General features: G+C 39.2%; 1 protein-coding gene across 1 annotated transcript in view; it reads right to left on the bottom strand.

The window, feature by feature from the left end:
• The window catches only part of LOC101136934 (ovostatin homolog 2), a 109,233-nt gene that overhangs the window by 7,129 nt on the left and 74,946 nt on the right, over positions 1–27,158 (bottom strand). Inside the window, 17 exon segments of the mRNA XM_063694070.1 lie at positions 5,059–5,320; positions 6,087–6,252; positions 7,383–7,457; positions 9,451–9,607; positions 10,235–10,316; positions 11,077–11,250; positions 11,969–12,052; positions 12,842–12,893; position 13,138; positions 13,609–13,726; positions 15,298–15,427; positions 15,673–15,901; positions 16,340–16,432; positions 17,838–17,986; positions 18,792–18,962; positions 24,663–24,812; positions 25,169–25,364. Coding sequence (XP_063550140.1) covers positions 5,059–5,320; positions 6,087–6,252; positions 7,383–7,457; positions 9,451–9,607; positions 10,235–10,316; positions 11,077–11,250; positions 11,969–12,052; positions 12,842–12,893; position 13,138; positions 13,609–13,726; positions 15,298–15,427; positions 15,673–15,901; positions 16,340–16,432; positions 17,838–17,986; positions 18,792–18,962; positions 24,663–24,812; positions 25,169–25,364 — 2,289 coding nt within the window.

The raw sequence follows: 27,158 nt of genomic DNA, 5'->3' as shown, positions 1-27,158 counted from the left end.
CTTCCCCCCCAGGCTCTTGGGACCCCCATCGCAGGGGGGGAGGCACCCCCCACGAGGCGGGGACTGAGAGCCAGCCCCTCTTCCCCCCCGGCTCTTAGGTCCGCCATGGGGGGGGGAAGCACCCCCCCACACGGCGGGGACTGAGAGCTAGCGCCTCTCCCCCATGGGCTATCAGGACCCCCATTGCAGGAGGGGGAGACACACCCCAGGAGGCCGGGAATGAAAGCCAGCCCCTCTCCCCCCGCTGGCTATTAAGACACCCATCGCAGGGGGTGAGGCACCCCCTACGAGGCGGGGACTGAGAGCCAGCCCCTCTTTCAACCTGGCTCTGAGGACCCCCATCGCAGGGGTGGGAGGCATCCCCCGCAAGGCGGGGACTGAGAGCCAGCCCCTCTTCCCCCTCTGGCTCTTAGGACCCCCATCGCAAGGGGGGAGGCACTCCCCGCGAGGTGGGGACTGAGAGCCAGCCCCTCTTCCCCCCCTGGCTATTACCCCCATCGCGGATCCTAAGACCCTTAGGACCCAAGTGGAGGACTGTGGGTATTAGGTGTCCAAGAAGAAAGCTCAGATCTACCGATGGCAGGTACCTTACTTGGGATTTACTGTCCGACAGGGGTCCGAATGCAGCCCGGGATCACAAAGAAAGCAGGTCGTTTGCAATCTATTGGAGCCTAAGGGCAGAAGGCAGGTGAGAGAATTCTTAGGAGCTGTGGGGTTATGAAGACAGTGGATCCCAAACTTTCCAGTTATTAGCCAAGCCTTTGTATGAGGTCACAAAGGGGGCGGGGACCGGGAAGCTTTGGAATGGGGATCCCAGCAACAGCAAGGTTTTCATGAGTTAAAGGAAAAACTTCTGGCAGCCCCAGCCCTGGGGCTACCCGATCTGACAAAACCTTTTCCATTGTATGCGTCAGAGAGAGAAAAGATGGCAGCTGGACTTTTAACCCAAACTGTGGGGCCCTGGCTGAGGCCGGAGGCCTACGTCTCTAAACAACTAGACAGGGTTTTTAAAGGATGGCCCCCCGTTTGAGGGCCTTGGCAGCATCTACCCTTCTAGTACTAGAAGCAAATAAGCTGACTGTTGGGCAAAACCTGAACATAAAGGCCCCCCATGCTGTGGTGACTGAGAGCCAGCCCCTCTTCCCCCCCTGGCTCTTAGGATCCGCGGTGGACTCACAGCCTGTTTACCATATTGTGAGTAACATCATCTCCCCCTCTGGAGATTATGAACTGTTTCACAGACGGGTGTACACCCATCTGTATTGGGAGTAATATCATCCTCTTCCTCCCTGAATATTAAGAACAGTATCACAGGGGTGTTTCTACCCCCTGCGATATCGCGTGTCACATCCTCCTCTCCCACGTTGCAATGAGAAACAATATCAGTGGGGGCGTGTCCACCTTCTGTCATATTGAAAGTAATATCATTTTCTTCCCTCCAGGATCGTGGGAACAATATCCCATGGGGGTGTACCCTTTCTGCCATATAGGTAGTCACATCACCCACTCTGCCTTGGAATATTATTGAGGACCATCTAACACAAGGGTGTATACGTCCTGTGATATTGGGAGTAATATCAACTTCTCGGCCTCTGAATATGAGGAAGAATATCACAGGGTGGGTGTACACCTCGTGCTCTATTATGCGAATGAAAGGAGCCGGGCACATTCCTCAGCCCCGGGCTCAAAACAAACAAGCCCAGTACAAACACATCCCATCCTCCCATCCCACCACATATCGCCATATATCTCTCAAACTTCCTGAGCCCAGTACAAACACCACCAGGAAAGTCTCCGATAAGAGGACAGCCGTTCAAAGTTTTACTGAAAGAGCGGGAACCAAAAGAATTCCTTTGTTCCCCTGTAACTTTCAGGCTATAAAAAGCAAACACTCGCATTGTTCAAGGCCCTCTTGTATGCTGTGGAATGGAGGGACCAGGTTCGAACTTGTAGTAAAGATCCTTGCCGCTTGGCTTTGACTCTGGACTCTGGTGGTCTTCTTTGGGGAACTAACGGTCTGGGCATAACACGGAGTCACATCTGTCTATTATGGGGAGTAATATCATTCTCTCCCTTTCAGAATATTAATAACAATTTCACAGGCTGGGTGAACACAGCCGGCGATGCTGAAATTATTATCATCCTCTCCCCCTCTTCCCCTCCTGGCTCTTAGGACCCCCATCGCAGGGGGCTGAGGCACCCCCCGCGAGGCGGGGACTGAGAGCCAGCCCCTCTTCCCCCCCAGGCTCTTGGGACCCCCATCGCAGGGGGGGAGGCACCCCCGGCGAGGGGGGGACTGAGAGCCAGCCCCTCTTCCCCCCCTGGCCCTTGGGACCCCCATAGCGGGGGGGGGGAGGCACACCCCTCGAGGCGGGGACTGAGTCAGCCACTCTTCCCCCCCTTGCTCTTGGGACCCCCATCGCAGAGGGGGAGGCGCCCCTCACGAGGCGGGGACTGAGAGCCAGCCACTCTTCCCCCCCGGCTCTTGGGATCCCCATAGCAGTGGGGGGAGGCATCCCCCATGAGGCAGGGACTGAGAGCCAGCCCCTCTTCCCCCCCTGGCTCTTAGGACCCCCATCGCAGTGGGGGAGGCACCCCCTGCAAGGTGGGGATTGAGAGCCAGCCCCTCTTCCTCCCCTGGCTCTTAGGACCCCCATCACGGGGGGGGGAGGCATCCCCCACGAGGCGGTGACTGAGAGCCAGCCCCTCTTCCCCCCTGGCTATTACCCCCATCGCGGATCCTAAGACCCTTAGGACCCAAGTGGAGGACTGTGGGTATTAGGTGTCCAAGAAGAAAGCTCAGATCTACCGATGGCAGGTACCTTACTTGGGATTTACTGTCCGACAGGGGTCCGAATGCAGCCCGGGATCACAAAGAAAGCAGGTCGTTTGCAATCTACCGGAGCCTAAGGGCAGAAGGCACGTGAGAGAATTCTTAGGAGCTGTGGGGTTATGAAGACAGTGGATCCCAAACTTTCCAGTTATTAGCCAAGCCTTTGTATGAGGTCACAAAGGGGGCGGGGACCGGGAAGCTTTGGATTGGGGATCCCAGCAACAGCAAGGTTTTCATGAGTTAAAGGAAAAACTTCTGGCAGCCCCAGCCCTGGGGCTACCCGATCTGACAAAACCTTTTCCATTGTATGCGTCAGAGAGAGAAAAGATGGCAGCTGGACTTTTAACCCAAACTGTGGGGCCCTGGCTGAGGCCGGAGGCCTAGTCTCTAAACAACTAGACAGGGTTTTTAAAGGATGGCCCCCCTGTTTGAGGGCCTTGGCAGCATCTACCCTGCTAGTACTAGAAGCAAATAAGCTGACTGTTGGGCAAAACCTGAACATAAAGGCCCCCCATGCTGTGGTGACTGAGAGCCAGCCCCTCTTCCCCCCCTGGCTCTTAGGATCCGCGGTGGGCTCACAGCCTGTTTACCATATTGTGAGTAACATCATCTCTCCCTCTGGAGATTATGAACGGTTTCACAGACGGGTGTACACCCTTGGTGTACAGAGGGTGTACACCCGTCTGTATTGGGAGTAATATCATCCTCTTCCTCCCTGAATATTAAGAACAGTATCACAGGGGTGTTTCTACTCCTTGCGATATCGCGTGTCACATCCTCCTCTCCCACGTTGCAATGAGAAACAATATCAGTGGGGGCGTGTCCACCTTCTGTCATATTGAAAGTAATATCATTTTCTTCCCTCCAGGATCGTGGGAACAATATCCCATGGGGGTGTACCCTTTCTGCCATATAAGTAGTCACATCACCCACTCCGCCTTGGAATATTATTAAGGACCATCTAACACGAGGGTGTATACGTCCTGTGATATTGGGAGTAATATCAATTTCTCGGCCTCTGAATATGAGGAAGAATATCACAGCGTGGGTGTACACCTCGTGCTCTATTATGCGGAGTCGCATCTGTCTATTATGGGGAGTAATATCATTTTCTCCCTTTCAGGATATTAATAACAATTTCACAGGCTGGGTGAACACAGCCAGCGATGCTGAAATTATTATCATCCTCTCCCCCTCTTCCCCTCCTGGCTCTCAGTCCCCGCCTCACGGGTTATGTAGCGGGTTATGGCAAGAAGACAAACTGCAGTTTCCTGCACAGAACAGCACAAACAATGATCCAAGCTCAGTTACAACACAATTGGTCATCATTTGACCATGGACTTCATATCAACCCTTAGAAATGTTCCTAAAACAGGTCAGCAAAACACCAAGAAGCAATATCCTGAATGACAGGAAAATATCCTTCTTGTGCAAATTGTTTCCACTTAAATTAATTTTTTTCAACAAATGTTAATTATATTTTTACTTTCTAAAAATTTTTAATAAAATATAGCCTCCTTGGTTAAAAATGGTGTCAAAGCTTTTCTAAAAGTTAAGGCACTACATAATTCAGTGGCCCCTGTGGCTGCCATGGATAATTCTTTTTTTTCTGTTCATCTTCAAAGAAGGGAAGTCAGAATCAGGAAAAGATCTTTGGAAATTCATTAGCATATTGTTTTACTCCGAAACTAAGACCAAACACAAAGAGAAATGACGATTTTTCTCATGGAAATAAAACTGCTTTTTTGCATTTTCAATTTGTTTCCAAGTAAGGAAAAACATGTCATTGTTTGATCTCATACCCCCCATTTCTCCTGTTTTCCTTCCTTTCATTTGCTTTTCCCAGTGTATAGCCCACAGAACTAGAGCGAAAGCTTTCTTTTTGGCCCGTATATAATTTGAACAGAGTGTCTTCAGGTGTCTAATGTACCACCAAGAGTGGTGCTGACGACAAAAATGTCCTCTAGACTTATTCTATGTTCGCTGTGTGAATGAAGATACAAATGGTCATAAATTCCTGGAACGGGAGACCTCATTTCATTCATTTCTATGTAGAGGCTTCCTAGTAGAGTGCCTGATACACAATAACTGGCCAATAAAGAATTGTTGAGGAAATAAATTAAGATTAATAAGATAATAAGAATCTTATTACCAAAGATTCTTCTTCTCAGAAAGGGTTTGTTGTGATAGCTTTACTATTAATATCTCACTCGTCATAGAGTTACAGCTTCTGCATTAAACATATTGCTATGAATATCAGGCCTACATAAATCACCTGGTTGGAAGAAAAGCCTCCATGGGAATTCATCCATTGGGCAAGCCACTGCACAATCTTACTAGCATAGGTGAGGTCAGGAATTTTCCGGGAAATGACAGCCAACAGCACATAGCAACTCTTCTCAGTCTGAGCAGAAGGTGCCCAGGGAATAAAGGATGGAAATTCTTCTGTCTTGGGTTTCCTTTCTCTTTCCCAGTAGATGACATTATCTGAGAAAAAGGAAGAATTTTCACATAGTCTGTATAAAAGTCATGGGTTACACATAAAGAAGGATGAAAATTCCATTCCCGACCTCTGTTTGTGCTGAATTGTTCCCCTAAAATTATATGTTGAAGCTCTAACACCAAGTACCTCAAAATGTGGCTGTATTTGGAGATAAGACTTTTTAAAGAGGTGATTAAGTTAAAATGAAGCTTATGGGCCACAATCCAATCTGACTGGTGACCTTATGAGAAGAAAAATTTTGGACACACAAAAGGGAGAGCAGGGCTGTGCACACACAAAAGATCTTGTGAAGACAAAGGAAGAATGTGGTCATCTGCAGGTGAAGAAACCACACTTTCAACACCTTGAACTTAGACTTCTAGCCTCCAGAAGCATGAGAAAATAAACTTCTGTTGCTGCAGTCATCCAGTATGTGGTATTTTATGACAGCTATAGCAAACTACTACAGCCTTAAATAGCAACTTTCTAAGTAGCAGGTGATTAAGCTTCCCCAGCAGTTTTGATAGCCTATGGCTTGGTCACCAGGCTTGATTCCCCTGACATCACTCATTTGAGAGGAAGCTAGCATAAAGCAAAAGAGGAAAGTCTAGAATATGTAGCATTCTTGAAAGGTATAAAGGCTACTGATAAATTCCATAAGAGAAACAGAAACATACTGGTCAAGAGGGAGCTCCCATGTGACTGCTTAGAACGCTTCCTCACTGTGCTCCAAGATCACCTCCATTGGCAACAATGAATAATAACGCTTACTTAGTTTTGGGGCAGATTGATCCAGGGTTTGGAGTAAAGATTCCACTTGCTTCTCTTTTCCAGCTAAGGCAAAAGCATAAGCTAGAATTGCATGACTGTAGCCATCAGTGACACCACTGTCCAATGCCACTTCAAGGCAAAAGAGTGTGTTTCGTAGAGCAGGAAACTGTTGGTCAGGAAGAAGAATCATATATTGTAAACTGATACCCGAACATTCCATGAACTTGTTGAACATTTAAACTAATCATTGTTTATAATATATATATCCTCAAAGTATATTTTACATACAAATCCATTTATATACACACGTTTTATCCTTCAAAAATATCATTAAAATAAATTTATAATGTCATTATTAGTACCTAAGCAATAATTTTTTTTTGACATAGGGTCTCGCTCTGTTACCCAGGCTGGAGTGCAGTGGCATGATCTCAGCTCACTGCAACCTCCACCTCCCAGGTTCAAGCGATTCTCCTGCCTCCATCTTCCGAGTAGCTGGGATCACAGGCATGCACCACCAAGCCCAGCTAATTTTTGTATTTTTAGTAGAGATAGGGTTTCACCATGTTGGCCAGGCTGGTCTTGAACTCCTGACCTCAGGTAATCCACCCACCTCAGCCTCCCAAAGTGCTTGGATTATAAGCATGAACCACCATGCCCGGCCCAATGAAATTTAGTAAGAAAATGGCAGTTTTTATATTTGATCAGTGATATTTTAGTTATGAATGTCTTCTATGCGGCAAAGCATCCAAATTTATCATAGGCCTAAGAGTTTTTTTTTTCTAATGCCTAAAATAGAGGCTTACATTTCTGAAGATAATTTTCAGGGTATACTAATGACCCTGACAATTCCTAGCATCTTAGTTCAGGAATAGATTTCGGAAATCTAATCTATGGATTGGGAGGTGGCTAGGGTGAGCCACACTTAAGTTGAAAATGTTTACTCACTTATTGTTTAGAGAGAAACAGAATACTAGGCCACGGCTTTACTTAGAACAGTGGTTCTTAATCTGAAATTCATGGCTGAACTTCAGGAGAGATGTGAATGCCTGCAATTGTGTGAATAACTCTTTTTTGTGTGCATATGTGTATTCTCCCTAGGGAGAAACCCAATCCTGTTTTTCAAAGCTGTCTATGAATGAAAAACAGTTTGAACAGCATGAATTTAAAGGGTGGTAATAAACTAAATGTTATCTCGGGGTTTCATCCAGTCTTAGAATCTCAAGTGACTCTGACTCTACAGTCTATTGAATGTGCATTCAGCTGTCTGAAATCAGAAAGGACGGGAATCCATACAGTGAAATTGAGCCCAGCTTCAAAGAACATCTCAACAACATATGCAGTGAGTGAAATGTCCTCTTCATCTCCACCCTGAAAACAAAGGAACAATGAGTCATTCGGGACAGCAGAGCACAAAATAGCAAGTATTCTTTTGAAGTAAAACTAGGTATGAAAAAAATACTGGAACAAATACCATTATTCATAAAAACACCCGAACATGTGTAGTTTTTAAATTAGATGGTTAATAACCATACTATCTAAGCAAGAATTCATTCAGACTCTATGCAATAATTAAATCATAATTATTAAGTTGTTATAACAATTAATTTCAATCGTATTTATGTGGCCTGGTGTTAAGCATGCATTCTAAGGAATTCACAGGACTCTATTTGTCTCCGCTTGGTATAAATCTGAAAAAAGCCAACAAAGAATTTCTAATGAGGTGAAGCAGAAAGTTGCCATGAAGATTCCTGGAAATTCCTGGAAAAGCACCCTAGGAGATCACCAGAATCAAGTCTCAGATTCTTAGAGTGTAAAATGAGAAACTCATTTATAAATCATTTGGTTTGCAAACTGACTGTGCATAAAAGTCCCCTGGGGTATTTAAATCAACCAGTGTCTACACAGAGATTCTGGTTCAAAAAACTTGGGAATACGACAGCGAAATGCATTTTAATGGGTGCTCTAGTGACTCTGATGCAAATAGCATTCAGAATGGCATCTGGGATCTACTGATCTTGTAGAAGCTTCCCATTTTATCTATTTAAGCAAAGGACAACTCCTGTCTTCTTCAGAAAAGAAATATTTCTGAGAAACCAAGTGTTTAAGATGGAAATAACAGCATATGGTAGACACTAACATGAGGTACGAGGACTGTCAGTACATCTAAATTACAGCAAGTGGGATCACCATTCCTCTGCAGTGTAAGCTTTGATTTTTCCCTTGCATTTTTATTTCTCTCAACTCAAAACACACACAGACACCCACCCACACAGATATTTAATTATAGAGAAAACACTAGGTAAGATCAGACAAACTGTAGCAGTAATCAGCAATGATTCACCAGTAATGAATCCAATAAGAAGAAAGATGTGAAGATGTTTTAGAAGAGAACGTGGGAAAGTTTTTGATTTTTCTATGAAGGAGTAAGAGCTCTTCTCCATCAGGGTCCTCCTGTTGTAAGGAATAAGTTTGGAATACATTAAAAATACCACAAAGCAATTTGAATACAATTTGCATGCAAATTAAATATCAGAGTGTCTGTTTTCATTCATATTTTGAGGTGGATTAGATATGCATTCTGGGTTTCAAGAACAGGAGTGCTGATTATGAGGAAGGATGCTGAAGAAAAGCTCAGGGTATTTCAGGGGCCATCAGAGCATGCTAAAATGCCATGATAGGAGATTTTGAGCAACCACAGGGGAAAAAAGGAGGGGAAAGGAGATAGAAGATGGGCTGGAGATGGACAGGTATCTGCAAAGAAAGGAAGTTGGAAGGGAGGGATTTACGTAAATATGGACAGGAAAAGGGTTGGATTTTGCCAAGGATATACTTCACCTCATTTGTACTTTGGCCCCGGGGCAAGCTTGGCCTTTGAATTTTTCCTTGAGAGGGTCTTAGAAAAACTTGCTTCATTGAAACAATATGAATTACTAGATATTCTCCCCAGAACTTTCTTGCCATTCATGGACAGGAATAAACTTTCCTTCCTCATACACTCACAGCCCCCTCCCTTTATACATTGACTGTCTCCAAATTTATGAAAGTTTCTTTTCTAGGTTCCCTTTCTCTCCCCTCCCTTCTATTTCTAGTTTAATTTCTGAAGAGGACTGACTCGGGAAGGACTAGAGACTGAATAAGGCAGACAAGAGACTCAGAAGGAGTCACATCCAGGCTGTAGTTAAACATGCACAAAGCAGGAATGGTGCTGCTGACCAACCCACCACAGGCCCAGGACTGCAGTGCCTCAGAAGGTTTCATATGCACACAAAGAATATTCATATTCCAGATCAGGAAAGCCAGAGGCAGGGCAAGGCAGGCAATGCCCAGGAACAAGGAAAGCCTGGTGCTTCTCCTCTCTCACCTCCCAGGCGTGGTTGAAAAGCTGGCCATCATTCTTAAAGCAGCCGCTTGTTTTCTGTTGGCTTGAAAGCCAGATTAAGGTCTGTTTTTGAACATTTTCATCAATGAATACGTATTTTTTCATTCTCTCCAATGTCTTAAAAGTAAGAGCACTGAGCCTGTAATACAAATCACCAAAGCAAAAGTTAGATAAAGAGGAAGTGACAATGTCAGCAATTCCACAGGTTCATCACCATTGTTCCCTTTGAGTAAAGGATGCATTCAACTCATCTACTGTAAACCAGCTTTATTGTTAGTGGCCCTTTCCTTTGGGTCAGGAAAATATTATGACTAGCAGCAAGTGGAAATTAGAGTAGGTAATTTTCAGCATGTTTGCACCCAAAGGTCCTGCTGTATATAGCCCATTAGATTATCTGCACATGGAGAGAGAAATGATGTAATTAGGTATTTTGGGTCCTTCTAATTTCACTTTCCCGAATCTGTATGGGACTCTGAGAAGCACAGAATAAGACGTGCCCTCTTCGGTGGAGTTAACCAGCGGTGCATGTCTAGGGGCTGTCATGAAAGGATCAGACTGCTAAGCAAATCGTCATGAGACTGAAGGAACATTGTTGCATTAGAATTGGAATCACTAAATCTTTAGTTTTATCTATTTCTCTTCTGTAAATTGACTTTGAAACCCACTTTGCTTCTAAATCCCCACTGAACTCTATCCTCCTTCACCTCCTTGCAAGCCCTCCTCAGGTAATTCCTATATTATATAAAATAAAATTTTTATGTCTCACCATATGCTTCCTTTCTGATTCTGCTTCCAAAACACACTACAGGAACCATCAGAGTTTTTGAAAGATAATTGCCTTTGATAACCTAAAATAGAACATTGTAGGAAATTATTTTTTAACCCAAGAAAGTTAGAAGAGAAAGAATAGTGCAGTGCAAGCCCTAGGTATTGGTGTTAGATACAAATCACTAGGATGATCATTTCCATTTGAACTTCTGAAACTCAGGTTCTGTATTCATAAGGGAGAAAAAATAACTCTTACTTTATAGGATTTTGATCACAAGATAATACACATGGATATGTCTGGCTCAGTAATTGCCTCGTCATTGGTACCTACTAACTATTCAGTATATTTCCCCTAAGGTCACTTTATTTCAGTGTTATCTTTCTGAGAAGAAAAACCAAAGAAGATTATTTTATGCTCCTGGACTTTTCCTTAACCTCACAGTTCACAACATTGGCCCTCTTTGTGTATACAAAGCCAATCACTTCACTGCAACAGACCCCAGCTGAGCAAACAAATACAGACGTTGATAGATGAACCACCGACAACAACTCCTAACAAAAACAACAATAATAACAACAATAAACAAGGTAGCTTGCAAAATACCAGGCATTAAAAAAAATTAAGTGCATAGCTTGAAAACTTTGCAGCTGTAAATTATGAAGCTAGCTGACCACACAGATTTTGAAGTCAGACGGAAAACAGCGCTAGGACTGAGAGTTCCTCGGTTCAGGTTCACTTTTCTTTCACCAGACTACTGCATAAAAACAGCTTATGACATCTTGGTATAAGTAACAATTGCTTTCAACAATTATGGGCAGAAATTACTTAAATCTTCTCACCATTAGATAAGAGAAAGAAAGCCTTAGATTGAGCTTCCTCTGTCAGTTGCTCAGTAGATTTCAGATAGTCCAGAACATAAGTATCAGATGCTAGTAGGGCAGCATTCTGCTCTCCACTTCCATAGGGCATTTGGAGAACAACCAGATTCTGCATGGCAAGTCCTAGAATATCCCCTAAAAACAGGAAAAGCGGAAAGCTGTATTGTTTATAGTTGCCATCTCAGCATTAATAACTATAGACAAAAGAGGCATAGTGAAATAGGTAACATTTAAAATTGAGTCTAAATGGTGGAAACAAAGAAAGTTTTATGAAGCAATTTGAAAGAGGAGACAGCCATGAAGGGTGAAGTTAAACTGCTATGAAAAATATTTCTGAAAATCTCATTACCAGAGAGAGGAGGAAGTTAGGAGAATGCATTTGTTTGCTTGTTTGCTAGTTTTTTAATCAATCAATCCTATGAATTACAAAGTGTAATCCATCCCTTCCAAGAGATGTTCATGTTAATAACAGACAAAGAAGTTTGCCTTTTGTATCAACAACAAACATTTCTCCTTTTATTGAGAAAACTCCCAACATCATTAACAGGCAAAGTTAATTCGATTCTCCAAGAGGTGAATTTCATATTTCAGATTAATGATTATAAAGAACCTCTTGCTTTCTGAACACTAGTTACCATCTACCCAAGCTAAGGTTTCCTGGGAATATAGGTCTGGAAACGGTACTGTAATCCCTTTAGATTCCATCAGGAAACATAGAGGATGATCTGATCAATAATTCCCTCCAACTGATAGCTTAGGAAAATCTCTCTATTCTGTTATTTTAAGGATTTTTAAAGACCACCTCAACCAAGATTTTCAAATCATGGTGAAACACAAAATTTGATCAACTTACCCACAGCAGTGAAAAAGCCTCCGGCTGACCCTTCTACTACATCGTTTGGCAAGTCCAAAACTCCCTGCTTGGAGGCTTTGGCACCTAGAATGAAAATACTGATTTAAAAAATGTGATGGCTTCTTTATATCAGCAGATTTGGGGGATAAACATATTGGAAATAAGATGCCATTACTTATTTTTATTTTACAAGTTGTTTATTAGAGGAGATGAATTTGGAGTTTTGACCCAGTTTAGGATAATAGTACATTCAGAAAATGGCATATAAATCTGTGTGTTAGATTGTGGCCTCCGTTCTTCACTGGTTTAGTGCCTGAACTATTTATGTATGAAAAAATGTAAAAACTACACTGACTGTAACACATAAAACAACACACACAAAAGGTAAAGCTTGAAGACTCTGATGAAGGAGTATAATCAGATCACCATCAACCAGGTAAAATAATACCCCTCATGCTCATAAAACCAGAGACTGAGGGGCAGGGGCAGTGATGTATCTATGGGTTATTTTATCCTAAGAGTACAAAAGCCAAGATTATATTATGTGCTATTGGGCCTCAATCCTAATATCTCATTGTCCAATATTGTGTGACAACCATATCATAAGAGGAGCTAAGAATACACATGACGGAAAAAAAAAATAGATAGGAGCAGACCAGCCTCAGAAAGTGAACTAAAAACCACCTCCTGAATGTTCTTTTTGATGGCTAAAATTATACCATAAAGATAAAGCATGAAACACAAGAATCCTCCATGAGTTATTTAAAGTGAAATCACAGGGCACATGGACTCATGTGGAAGGAGAGGACATGAACTGATTCTTTTGGTGAATTTTATTTAGGACTAATTTGACTCCCTAAAAGGTCCTCTTACCTTCTGTACAGATAAGGAAACTCTGGGTCCTTTCCTTTTCAATACCTTCAGGCTGTCAAAGAATAACACAAACAAGCACAGAAGAATGAGTCTAGATCCTCTGTCCATGAAGGAAAAGTGATTAAGCACCAGCTCACTTAAGCATGGCTGGTGCAAGTTTATCCCTGAGAGAAGATCCAACTCATGGTCCCCTTTTGTTCATATCTGGAAGGCATGGGACATTATTACCGGCACCCATTTTAGCCTCTGCGTTCTGTAGCTTGGACAGGCATTATCTTGATGTCATTGTGGGACACTCTCAGCTCCTCTGATCCTGTATAGCATCTCCAGTAAACAACTAAAAGTGCTTTGTGGAGCAGGGATGTGCCAAGAGGCAAATCAAGAGTGTTCCTCTGACAAGTGCTGATTCTTGTTGAGGATGACGGGAACTGCACGGGAGTGTAGGACAATTAGATTTGTCTCTTGAATTTGAGAACCGGAAAAAGAGAAGGAAGAGAAATAGGTGTACAGAAAACATCTTGACTCAGAAACAAACAAAAAATTGTCAAGTCTGTTTCAAATGTTACGTTTTACTATCCTGGGTGAGGTATTAATTAAAGAAAGGATGAACTTTATGCTGTTTTAATTCATTTAAAATGGCATGTCTTGTGTCAAAAGTAAATGTTGTCAACTAATTAAGTCTCTTCAATGAGAAGATCTTTTAATACAAAACCTCTTAGATGTCTGTTTCTTTTCAGGAAAAGCTTGACTGTTTGCATATCCATAACTCTACTAAGAAGCTTTTGACCACAGTGTCTTTCCAGTTTAGCTTTTGCTGCTCCATTCCTTCATTTGGGCAAGCACTGCTTTGTTTGGACTCAGCAACTGCAGTGATATTCACTTTACCTGGAAGACATTCTCAAATATAAATTAAATTGATCATTGGTCCCTTCTGTAATGAGAAATGACTACAGTCTGTGAACCATGTCTTGAATTGGATTAACTAAATTCTATCATTAAGTTAATGCTTAGAACAAAATAACTTATTTCTTCTCCTTCCTAGGTATAATGTGGTATCTTCCATTTCACCTGTTCCATGATTTTCATGATTCCTTACATTAAATGATAAATTTACTTAATTAAAACTTAAGAAATTTTAGGAAAAGTAACATTTTACAAAGTTGTCTGAGTCAATTTCTTGATATTGATTGTTTATAAAGGTTACATATGACAATATAGGCTAATAATGTCAGCGAACTAGGGCTCCTAACTTCCCAAAATCAAGCAAGCATAGTAAAATATGATATAGTAGGTAGGCACTGGATTGAAATAATGTCCTAGCAAGGAATCCATTGTTTTTAAACTTCCTGATTTCACATTATGTAATTAGAACTGATCTCCAGTTTCCTTGCTTGTGAAAATTACAGGATTGAAAACAATCATTCTTTAAGGTTATTATTATTTACGTGACTATATGCCAATATACATAACCAATATATTGTTCTTTTTGTTGTTGTTGTTGTTGTGTTTTAGTGTTTCTCTGTCTCAGGAAGCTTGCTATTTCACTCTTAAAACTGTGTCTTCCACTTAATGTCATAAAACTATACAAGTTGGTACACTATTCTGTCTCAATTGCCAAGGTAGGATTTTGAAGATCTTGTGCAGTAGAAATATTGAGAAACTTCAAATCTAATAGAAAAATAGTCTGAGAACAGCATCACAACTGAGCTAAAATAATCTCATAGATATATTATTTGCTGTTAAAATAATACAATGAATATAGTACATTAAAGAACATTTGAATGACCATTTTTTAAAAGTAGTGATTAAAAGTGTCACGCACATCGTATCTAGCATTCCTTGTTTACTAGAATTTTAAACTTTTTCCATTCTATGTATTTTCAATATTTCAATAGGAGACAAGTTTATTTTTCCATCTTGCAGATAGCATAGGCACTAAGACAATATTCTCAGTTTTTGATCTCAATCCAATCATTTAGTGATCTTGGTATCCCCATGGCACATCTAGTAAATTTACAAACCTGACAATTCCCTCATTGGTCATCGTGATGGAGCAGCAATTTTCGTGAAGGTGGCCTGGGTTCATGATGGTAGGTGAAGGACCCAGCGAGAAGTCAAATAATTAAGGTGGCATTAATGATAGCATGGCCTTCATTTGGGATATGGCATATGCCAAACATATAGTCCGTGATAGGTCATGCAAGTTAGCATTTATATTGTATTTTAATTACATTATGCTCTTGTAAAAATGAATGGTGGTTTTGATCTACATAGCATTAACAAACAGAAATTAGATTACTATAGAGTAGAATTTCTAATGGAGAATTTACAATAAGAATTTTAAAAATGTGAGGGAGAAAATCACGTTTGTATAGACAATTTAAGGAAAATAAATGGAGACAATAAATATGGGCTAGTTTTCCATGAGTGACTAGTGTAGACAGATAGCTGCTTACCCAATTTCTTAGGTATAATAGTCCAGATGTTTGTTTTCCTCCCTCCAGCTTGAATAACCTCACTGCCATTGATTTTCCAGGTATGAATATTTGCTTCATAATTCTGAGACTCCTCCACTTGAACAGAAATCTAAGAAAACAATCATGGCAATGAGGATAGCACTGGAACACACATCACTATGAAACACCATGCTCAATACACTGTTTAAACTGTCACTGTGAATGAAAGCAATTGTATTTGTTTGAGGAATATGGACCTAAGTCTTATACCTTTATAGTAGCATTTTGCATTTGAGGATAAAGAGAACATGGAAATATTAAGAAATATTTTAGCTTTGTTAGATTTTTGCCTCCAGATCAAACAGAACAACTCACCTCTACACATGTATTCAGGTAGCTGAAGACATTGACAATCAAATCAAATTGTTCATTTTGAACAACCGAAAAGGGTGAGGCAATTTCAATAAAGAAAGGTTGGGAGACTTCTAGAGTGGTTGTAGAGGAAATGCCAAATCCAACGTCGCCATTCACACAAAAGCCACTTGCCTCCCATTGGGTTACCGTATCAGGAATGAGGAACAAAAGATTGGCAGAGCCTGAGGAACTGGAAGAAGAGGTTATCGGTAAAACACATTCTTTGTCTGAACCAAGAACTTAAAATTAAGTGCAGAGCAAGCAGAAAAGTATTGACTGAAGCTCAAAAGTGAGTTATATTGTTTGGATGGGGTGTTAGATAAAAATAATGAGAGCTGGATTTTCATAAAATTTGAGTATAGAAAGGTCATTTTTCTTTAAACGCCACATTTTTTTTTAATTGGGGCAGGTTAAATCTGTCTGCATAAAATGAATAGAAGAGAAACTCTTGGTGAAGGGAAAACAATGCTAGAGAAAAAAATAAAATAAAATGTGTGATAAGTACATGCAAATCAATGATACATATTTTAAAAATATGGTACTGTTTTATATACCCAGGAATAAACCTGAAGAAAGAAAAAGAAAATAGAAATAAAGACACATGTGAGAGAAAATGGTTAAAACTCACTCGACACTGACGAGGTCCCACATCCATGTCTCTGGGAAGTTTGTTCTTACTGTTTGAATTATAGCCTGTTCTACACAGTCAGCATTCTCCCCTCTGATTCCACTAGCTAAAAAAAAAAAAGGAAGAAGTACCTTATTCAGACCTTGGACTCTGCAAATTATGGTCTATATATTATCAGGGTGTAAGGTCTCCATAAAACACCTCACTTTCCTGTATCACAGTCACTTACTATGACTGTTTTCCTGTATCACCATACATTGCCTGTTCCCCTACACAGTCAGGTACCACATAATGACACTGTGATCAATGACAGACCACTTAGACTACAGTGGTCCCATAAAGTTATAATGGAGCTGAAAAATTCCTACCACTTATTGACATCAAAGCCATCATAACGTTGTACTGCAATGCATTGGTCATGGGTTTGTGGTGATGCTGGTGTAAACAAACCTACTGCACTGCCAGTCCTATAAAAATATAGCACACACAATTTTGTACAGTACATAATACTTGATAATGATGACTATGTTACCGGTTTTCGTGCTTACTATACTATACTGTTTACTGTTTAGAGTGTACTGTTCTTACTTATCAAAAAAATTAACTGCAAAACAGCTTCAGGCAGGTCCTTCAGGAGATGTTCCAGAAGAAGGCATTGCTATCATAGATGATGACAGCTCCATGCATGTTATTGCCCCAGAAGAACTTTCAGTGGTACAAGATGTGGAGGTAGAAGACAGTGATATTGATGATCCTGACCTTGTATAGGCCTAGACTAATGTGTGTGTTTGCATCTTCGTTTTAAACAAAAAAGTATAAAAGTTAAAGAAAATTAAAAAATAGGAAAAAGCTTATAGAATAAGAATGTAAAGAAAGAAAATATATTTGTACCCTGACTCACTCAGAGTAACTTTTAACCTTGCAAGCTCCATTCATGGGAAGTGCTCTATATAAAAGTATAACTTTTTTTTTATCTTGTATACCACATTTTCACTTTGCCTTTTCCATGTTTAGCAATGATTAGATACACAAATAGTTACCATCGTGGTACAACTGCCTACAGTATTCAGTATAGTCACATGCTGCGGAGGTTTGTAGCCTAGGAAAAATAGGCTGTATCACACAGCATAGGTGTGTTGCAGGCTACAGCATCTAGGTTTGCGTAAGTACACTCTATGATGTTCGCACAACAATATCACCTAACAATGCATTTTTCAGAACAAATTCTCCATCACTAAGTGAAGCATGATTGTATTTCTGACATTGTATTTTATCAATAAAAATAAACTACATCTCACATCTGAAGCTAATTTCTTGTTATAGCCAAAAGCATGTCTAGTCTGTCTTATTCTGCTTTATCCAACTATAGGATGTCTAATTGTAGCCAAAAACATGGCATAATTCACATATAAAATTCCAAAATTGTATAGTTTATCCCAAATACACTAAATTCCACAAAGCGGTTTGGTCATCCCCCAACAAAAAAATGTAAGATTACCTACATGCAATTCTAGACGGAACACTATGCATTGGACCATAATTTTCTGTTTCTAGATAAAGCGGCTTAGGGAGTGGCAGCCTTCTCTCCATCACACATACTTCTGGTTTTCGGTAATGGAGATTGGTAAAGACTTTTAGACCCATGTTCTTTAAAGAAACAAACAACAAAAATATTGTTCATTCTTTTCATGCAAGAACTATAAAAGGCCTATTATTTATATTGCAAAGATAAATGGGTCATAAGTATCCATATTTTCTGTGTTAACAAAGGTCTGAGAAGTTACAAGTCAACTTACCTCTATTTGACTTATGGAAAATCCCTAATTTAGAGAAAAAATTATAATCACTATGATTTATCTAGCACTTATTATGTGCTAGCATTTTTCTAAGTATTTTCCATTATTCTCCATTTCATCCTAAGTGGAAAATACTTATGAGATCAGCACTATCATTACCCTAATTAACATCAAACACACACACACACACACACACACCCGGCACACTCAGTAAATTAAAGAACTGGAACCTGATAAAGTCTGTCTGATTCAATACCCCTTTTCTTACACACTTGTGATGTTAATTATAAAGATTATTTCATGGAAGGCTCAGCATGTCTCATTAATGGCCTAGGGATATCTGGAGTCCACACTCTCTTAGCCTCTTGATTTGACAATCTTTGCATAAGATTTATTGTATTAATTGGAGACTGTCTTATTTTTTTAAGTGAGGTTTTGTAATTATAGCTACATGATTTATTTTCAGCAGAAAATTTTAAAATCAACAAAATTAATATCTCCTTTTTATAAGACAATTTCTATGTACTCTATTGGCAGATTACAGACACGAATCTCAAAGTATAGGAAGAAAACTACATAATTAAGAAAACATTAATATGCATTATGAATACTAAAAATTGCCATGAAATATTTTCCAAAATCCTTAGTGATCTTACCCTGACAATATTATAGATATCTCCATCCCCACAGTTGCTTACAGGTGTGTAATATAAACCATTGTAGAACATATCCCTCTGAGGAATGCAAGGGTCTTCCTTGCCATCATCAAGATTGAGGCCATGGTAGCAATAACCATACGGCTCTATACTTGGAACCATGTTATACACCTATGAGAAAAAACATTTCCCAATAATTTTAAGCACTTCTTTTAAAATTACAAAATTGGCAAATTATCTACTGTACCATTTATTCTTGTTCTTTTCTTTAAGAGCACGGCCATCATATTTAATCCAGTATCTTCACATAAGCTCTTCCTTTCGAAAGAGCAAACCAGTTTTGTTTTAGGCAACTGATGTCATGTTCACAGAATTTCTCAGCTTGGGCGCAGGATTTAAGAGAGAATGTAAGAAAGCAATGCCTGACTATTGATTAATCCAAGGCCCATTGTACAGACAATCAATTATAATGCTAGAATTTCTAAGTCTGGAGAATAATCTTAGCTGCCTGATTTTAAATCTTCTCACATAATCTTCTGAAGAAAACATAAAATCAACAAAGAGAACAAGTAAGGATACTCATGACTAATATCTTTAACATTACTACAATACAGAGAATACCATGATCTTCAAATTATTTCTTAGTAGAGAAACAAACACCAAATGCCAAGAGAGCTTCTACTGCTATTGCAGAGGGAAGGCTTAAGAGACTGCAGAGAAAAAGAGAGCAGAATGGCATGGAGAAATGAGAAGAAACACACACCAAGTCAACTCCAGGTAAGAGAAAGTCTAGCATTGTTAAAAATACAAATCATAGTTTTCGGACTCAACAGTTCCCAGTACAGCACACAGGGAAAGGGCTTGGACTGAATGGGCCTGGAAGCGGAAGCTTCCAAAAAACATGGCTAAGGGGAAATAATCAGATCACAAGAAGAGGTATGCAGATCCTTGGAGACAGGGAATTTAGAAAAGGAAAGGATGTCATAGGATAAAATAACTCCCTCCACCCTCATTTCCATCACCAACATTTTAAAAATAATGCATTTTACTAAAAAAAAAAAAATAGAAAGGGCGCTCTTCACCTATGAACACCCTGCACAAAATATCAAGAACTAGAAAAAATCAACTCCATACAAAGCTGCTGTAAGAGAAAATAGGAAATGCAAACCAAAACACTTCAGCTAATGAAACTTCTCCACTAAAGTCACTAAGTAAATAAATAAGTAAACAAAGAAAAGCCATGCCAAAATAATTTAACATGAGTGAAATATTCTCAAGCATGTATTTGAGGTATTTAAAAGGCACATGAGTCAGAAATTCAATTAAGAAAATACAGAAATGGACAAAACCCAAGAAGAAATAAAATGAGGCTTTATTGAACTCAGGAAAACTAGAGAAAATTATATCATAAATAAACTCTAAAGTACAAGGACATCAAGAGAAAATTGTTCAGAGAAAACTTTAAAAGCAGCATAGAGGAAAAACAAAAGAACAAAACTGAAAAAGAATGAATTAAAACAGGTCACAAAGTGATTGAATTGGAAAGCAGGCAAGGAAGATCCAACAAATGTGCAGAGATTTTTTTAGAACAAAAAAAATGGAAAGACTAATATTTACAATTATAATTCAGGGGAACTATCTGAAAATAAAAGAAGATTTGAGTTTACATATTGCATGACTCCACTGTGTACCTGGCAAAACTTCTACAGAATAACATTCTTACTGAAACTATTAGATTAAAGCATAAAGGGGAAATAACATTCAAGGCCTTCAGACATAGAGATAAAGTAGCCCATAATGGAAAATGAATTAAACTAATGTCAGCACTATTAAAAGGCATATTCAAAGCAAGTCAATAGTAAGGTAGCATTTCAAAAAATTTTAAAATGTATAAACCAAAGATTTAATATACAAATACCTGTCTTTCATTTATTAAGGCTTTAGAAAAAATAATTCTGAATATGAAAATGTCAGAGAATTCTATACTTATGTGATATCCTGAGGACTCTAGTAGAGAATGCACTTTTTAAAAATTTTTATTTATTTATTTCTGAGACAGGTTCTCATTCTCTTGCCCAGGCTGAAGCTCAGTGGTATGATAATGGCTCACAGCAGCCTCGATCTCCCAGGCTCAAGCAATCTTCCCGCCCCAGCCTCCTGGAGAATGAGCTTTATGTAACCAAAAGATGACTCAGGAAATTAGTAAGACTTGATGAATAGGAGAAACAATACAGAATGTAAACATTATATATTCTGACAAAAAACGAAAGATGCAACAATAAAATGAGAGAAGAGGGAGAGAAAAGTGGAAACTAGAGATTACTGACTGTTGTGTAGGTAGCAGTTAAGACTCAAAGATTAAAAATAACTGACTAGATTTTTTTTTTTCTTTAAATGGAGTCTCGCTCTGTCGCCCAGGCTGGAGTGCAGTGGCGCGATCTCGGCTCACTGCAAGCTCTGCCTCCCAGGTTCACGCCATTCTCCTGCCTCAGTCTCCTGAGTAGCTGGGACTACAGGCACCCGCCACCACGCCCGGCTAATTTTTTAATATTTTTAGTAGAGACGCGGTTTCACCGTGTTAGCGAGGATGGTCTCGATCTCCTGACCTCATGATCCACCTGCCTTGGCCTCCCAAAGTCCTGGGATTACAGGCGTGAGCCACCGCGCCCGGCCATAACTGACTAGATATTAAGGTTAAGCAAGAAAAAATGAGATTAGGATATTAGGATATTATAAAATATGTCAATATAAAAATAACCACTAAAATAAAAATTCAAGCTAGCCTGAATACTCAAAGAAGCTTTAAGCAAGATAACAACAAACAAACAAACATAAAAGTTAAAGAAATAAAGTAGCTTTAAATACAATACAGAATCATAAGAAAAATAGTATGATAGAGCTGAGGCCTAACACATACATCATATCAATAGAGTGAATAGACTTTATTCTCCTTTAGAAGACAAAGATATGCATATTTAAAACAAAACACAATGCTGTACTTCATACAAAAAACAAGTGAAGTGCATATTTCAAAAGGTGAAATCCAAGGGAAAAGTAAAGGAAAATAATAAGAATGCAAAGGCTGCAATCCTCCTGTTATTGGAAATCATAGAAGTAAGGCCAAAAGACATCAAACAAGATAGAGAAGAATACTTACTGCTAAAAGCTGCAATTCATAATAAAGGCACAACAGTTATGATTATCTATGCAGAAACTACAGAAGATGCAAGAAGAAACACAGCACTATTTGTAGGGTATTTTAACACATCACTCAGCAGAAGAAGGTTAAATAAATTTTACAAAATAAGTAAGAATACAAAGGATCAAAATAATCCAACCTCGTGGATAGAAAACAAACTGATAATAGAGACTATATCTTCTCAACACATGAGATATATTCGCAAAAACTCATTATATATTTGGGCACAAAAATATACTGGTGGAAATATTGCTGACCATGAAGATATAGAACTTGAAATTTAAAAGAAAACTCTAAAATAAATTCCTTTTTATATGAAAATTATAAAGTGCTCCAGTAAGTAAATTTTCAGTGAAAGGGTTAGTACAAACAGAAATTACAGAATTTCTGAAAAATAAAAATGGTGCAATTGCTATGTATCAGGATCTATGAGATACTTCAAAAGTAGAAATCATGGAAAAACTTATAGGCTTAAAAACACCTAGCCCAATAAAATAAATTAATGAAAATGAAGTAAATTTCTAAGTGAAAAAGCTAAAAATAACAACAAAATACAGCACCAGTAAGGAAATAATAAAGATAAAAATAGAAATTAATGTGATGGAGTAGCAAAAAACCTCACATCATATTACATCACATTAATAAATTAAAATTATATGTTTTTGGAAAACTCGGCAAAATAGGTAAACCACTAACTAATCTAACAAGGAAGAAAAAGTAGCTATCTGCTTAGGAACAAAAGAAAAACAACTTCTTCCATGACTCAGTTTTCAGCCTCATTTTTTGTCCTTTTAGCATCGTGAATTGGGGTCCAGAGTTGTTTGTATTTTTCTTTCACAATAGACTGATGTATGTAACCTAGTCTCAAATGATTCAGAAAAAACTGAAATGCCATAAACTCTGTGTGTGTGTGTGTGTGTGTGTGTGTGTGTGCGTGTGTGTGTGTGTGTATGTGTGTGTGTGTGTGTAGGGGTGGAGAGAGTGAGAAAGAGAAAACAAGGACGGCGAAATGTTCACAAACTGGTGAATCAGGCCAAGGGTACATGGGAGTTCTCTGTGTAATTCTTGCACTTTTAAAAATTATTTAAAACTAAAAACTAAGCTTACATAAGACAATACAAAAAATAACATAAACTTATAGAATATAAATTGGAATTCACTCATTTATAGAACTTCACTTGATTTATACTATTAATATAGCTATCAATAATAAACAAGGGCAACCTCTTTTGGCTCTGATATATTCTGAGACCCCTGAAAAATGCCTCTAGAATTTTCTTTTTGAGGTCCCTTGATGGTCTTTTCTTGAGGCAGTTTTCCTAAGATATTGCCACCTCCAACTGTAGAAAGAATGAGCAGAAGCTATTTACTCTGAATCCATGAAACTCTCAAGGGAAAAAAAAGGTGTGTGTGTGTGTGTGTGTACATATATATGTCATATATATGTACACACACACACACACACATATATATATATATATACATATTCCTTTTTTGTCTTTGAGACAGGGTCTCACTCTGTCACCCAGGATGGAGTGTAGTGGCACGATCTTGGTTCACTGCAACCTCTGCCCCCGCCAGGGCTCAAGTGATCCTCCCATGTCAATCTCCCAAGTTTCTGAGGTCACAGGTGCACACCACTGTGCCCTGCTCATTTTTTATATTTTCGGGGGAGACAGAGTCTCATCATGTTGTGCAGGCTGGTCTCGACCTTGTGAGCACAAATGATCTGCCCGCCTTGGCCTCCCAAAGTGCTGGGATTACAGGCGTGAGCACAGCACATGGCCATATTCCATATTTATAGATAAATTTATCCTTTATTTGTTGATGCCCCCTCAGATTCTGAAAGCTTCTAACTAAAAGTATTTTCGCTCCCTGTAATAGAAAACTTAAATGTATTTATGTTTTGCATTGAGAAAAATATGTTTTATATAATGATCCATAGTTATTCAATATTATTACTGAATTCTATAATTTTATACTTAAAACTGGACTTACTACAGAATGTTGAAAGCAAAATACAAAACTATTTTTTGGTGAGATCTCAAGTTTGTAAAATATATATGCCTTCAGAAAAGAGACTTGAAAAATTACAGCAAAACTATAAAGATGCCTAAGTGTTAGGACTATAAATGGCTTTAAAGATTTCCTTCTTTATGTCTTTGTATACTTTGCACAAAGTATACAATTTAAATTAGATTTAAATATGATCATAAATTTCAATAGTTATTTATATGTAATTATGTTAGAAATAAACAGAAAATATCCAACAATTATTAACCGAAATAAATTGGATGTGAACTTCTGGAATTCCAGGTCTGGAAATGTTTAAGAAAATACAATATCCATTTATAGATAATAACTTTACACTGAATCCAAGCATATCCTTGAACATAGAGATTTCATTGTATTCCAAGTTTCCACTTCTGTGATTACACCTATGATTTTTAAAAATCACAGTTGTAAAATTCCTAAACTGTTATAATTATCTATCAAATTCTGTATTGTTATAAGCATGTTCTTAGGATAGCCAAGAAAAATAAGTATATAATCCATGAAGGAACAAAGGAAGAAAACATTCAATATTTTCAACATGTTCAAGACATCATCTGAAGGATAAGACTTCTGGTAGTCCAGAGAAACATGAAAAACGAGGAAGTCAGAGAGCTTACGCTTTCAGCTGACAGCTGTTGTTCAGATTTCAGTAGAAGGACGTTCCTATCCACAGCCCCGAGGGCACAGAATAAGTCAGGGGCCGCTTGAAGATAGAGACTAGCATTGGAACCAGGTAAGCCCTGCTCGTTAGAGAACTTTATGTTAACCTAAAGTAGAGAAAAAAAAGAGATGAGAGTAGAGACCATTTTATGTAAAGATGATCTGAATACATTTAATCTCTCCTGAATAAATCCTTATAGATTTCTATACGGTATTTTCCTTGCCCACTCTCACCCTCAGCTTTCTTTGCAGGAGACCCCCTTCACCACCCTGCTGCCGTCTCAGGATTGGCACTGCTGCCAAGGATCATGCATTGTGTTTGGTGATTCTCACATCCCCTAATAATTCAATTATGCCAGCACTGAGTGTGAGTTTCCCACGTGAAGGTGATAGCAGTCAGGCGAGAAGACAGCAGGGAGCAAACTGTTCCCACTTCTCAGGCCAGAAATAGGAGAAACATCACCTTGTGTTTAAAGCACTTGTCAACCTGGAATCTGACACTGTCAGCCACAATTTCCCCACTGGGGTGAAGGGTGTAGACAAACAGGACAGCTGCAGGAGCCAGATCAGCACTGATGCTGATTGGGAACAAGAAGTTTCCATTCCAGGTTGTGTAAATAGGAGATGAAGAGATACGATGCTGAAAGTTTCCTGAATCACTGGTACACTGAGATAAAAGAGAATGAATGGCTCATGGACAGAAAGAGTAAATTGGGCCCCGTTTTCAAGACAAATAAATCAAATAATAGGAAGTACATATACAAATAAAGAAGACTGCATAATTTAGATAAGAACAATACTGGGATTTTTTTTGTACACCACTTTTCTTTTTTTATTTTTTATTTATTATTATTATTCTTTAAGTTTTAGGGTACATGTGCACAATGTGCAGGTTAGTTACATATGCATACATGTGCCATGTTGGTGCGCTGCACCCACTAACTCGTCATCTAGCATTAGGTATCTCTCCCAATGCTATCCCTCCCCCCTCCCCCCACCCCACAACAGTCCTCAGAGTATGATGTTCCCCTTCCTGTGTCCATGTGTTCTCACCGTTCAATTCCCACCTATGAGTGAGAATATGCGGTTGTACACCACTTTTCTAATGTACTCAATGATCTGACAATAAAAGAAACAGGTAGAACTCTCCTTCATCAAGACATTTAGTAGCTTCCCTCAGGCTGTGCTAACTATTCCCTTCATCCACAAATTGAAATAAGTGCTCGTTCTAACTTCTTTTCACTATATATATATACACATACATATATACACACATATATATACACACACATATGTTTGACTATATATAAATATATTTTCTTAATATATATAATTCCCATATATATAATGTCTATATATCCTTAACAAGAAAAAATGAAGTTAGAGCGCATATTTTAAAATGAATACATTATGTATACCTTTGTTTCTGATTTCCTTTTGTCCACTAAGATAGCTCCTTTTACCATCATCTGTGTGGAACAAAGAAAACATAACATGCAATATATTATCTGATGTCATCATATTCTCATATTGCGATTAGGTAATTCATTACTTAATGGTAATTCTGTTCCATAAGATAGGGTAGCTTCCACAAGCAAATATTAAAAATAGACTTTGCGTAAGTTGGAAAAGAGCAGAGAAAGTGACTAAAACTGATTGAGATTCTATCATGTACTGGAAACTTTGTGAACTATGTGCAATGCACTGTGCAAAGTGGCACATAAAGCTCTGAAATTGTCAAGGCTGTCCGGTTTCAAATACGCCTTCACCTGCTCATTAACTTCGTGACTTAAAACATGATGTTTTACCTGTTTGCCTCTGTTCCATTATCTGTAAAATGGAGATATCTATAAGGCTAATTAAATGAGTTAACACATATACAATCCTTATAACAGTGCCTGACACAGAACACTTACCCTAAGAGGTAAGTCTTATAATCTCCAATTACACTGTACACCTGAGGAAGCCAAGGGTTAAAGAGTTCAAACAATCCATCCAAGATGCACTAACTTGCATGCTAACTAGGAGAGGGTGGGGGATTCAAGTTAATGTCTTAATTTCCAGGTCTGTGTCTTATCACTCTTCAACAGGCCTTAGAGCAGAAGGCCCCAGTCCCCAGGCTGTGTACCGGTAGGTACCTGTCCATGGCCTGTCAGGTACTAGGCCACACAGCAGGAGGTGAGCAGTGCGGTGAGCAAGCATTACCACTTGAGCTCCTGTCAAATCAGCAGTGGTATTAGATTCTCATAGGAGCACAAGCCCTGCTCTGAACTGCACATGTGAGGGATCTAGGTTGTGCGCTCCTTATGAGAATCTAATGCCTAAAAATCTGTCACTGTCTCCCATCACCACCAGATAGGGCCATCTAGCTGCAGGAAAACAAGCACAGAGTTCTTACTGATTCCACATTATGGTGAGTATGTAATAATAATAGAAATAAAGTGAGCAATAAA

This window comes from Gorilla gorilla, chromosome 10 (assembly GCF_029281585.2).
Source record: "Gorilla gorilla gorilla isolate KB3781 chromosome 10, NHGRI_mGorGor1-v2.1_pri, whole genome shotgun sequence".
NCBI lineage: Eukaryota > Metazoa > Chordata > Mammalia > Primates > Hominidae > Gorilla > Gorilla gorilla.
The sequence above is the reverse complement of the archived record's forward strand: the minus strand, read 5'-3'. Positions and strand labels throughout refer to the sequence as shown.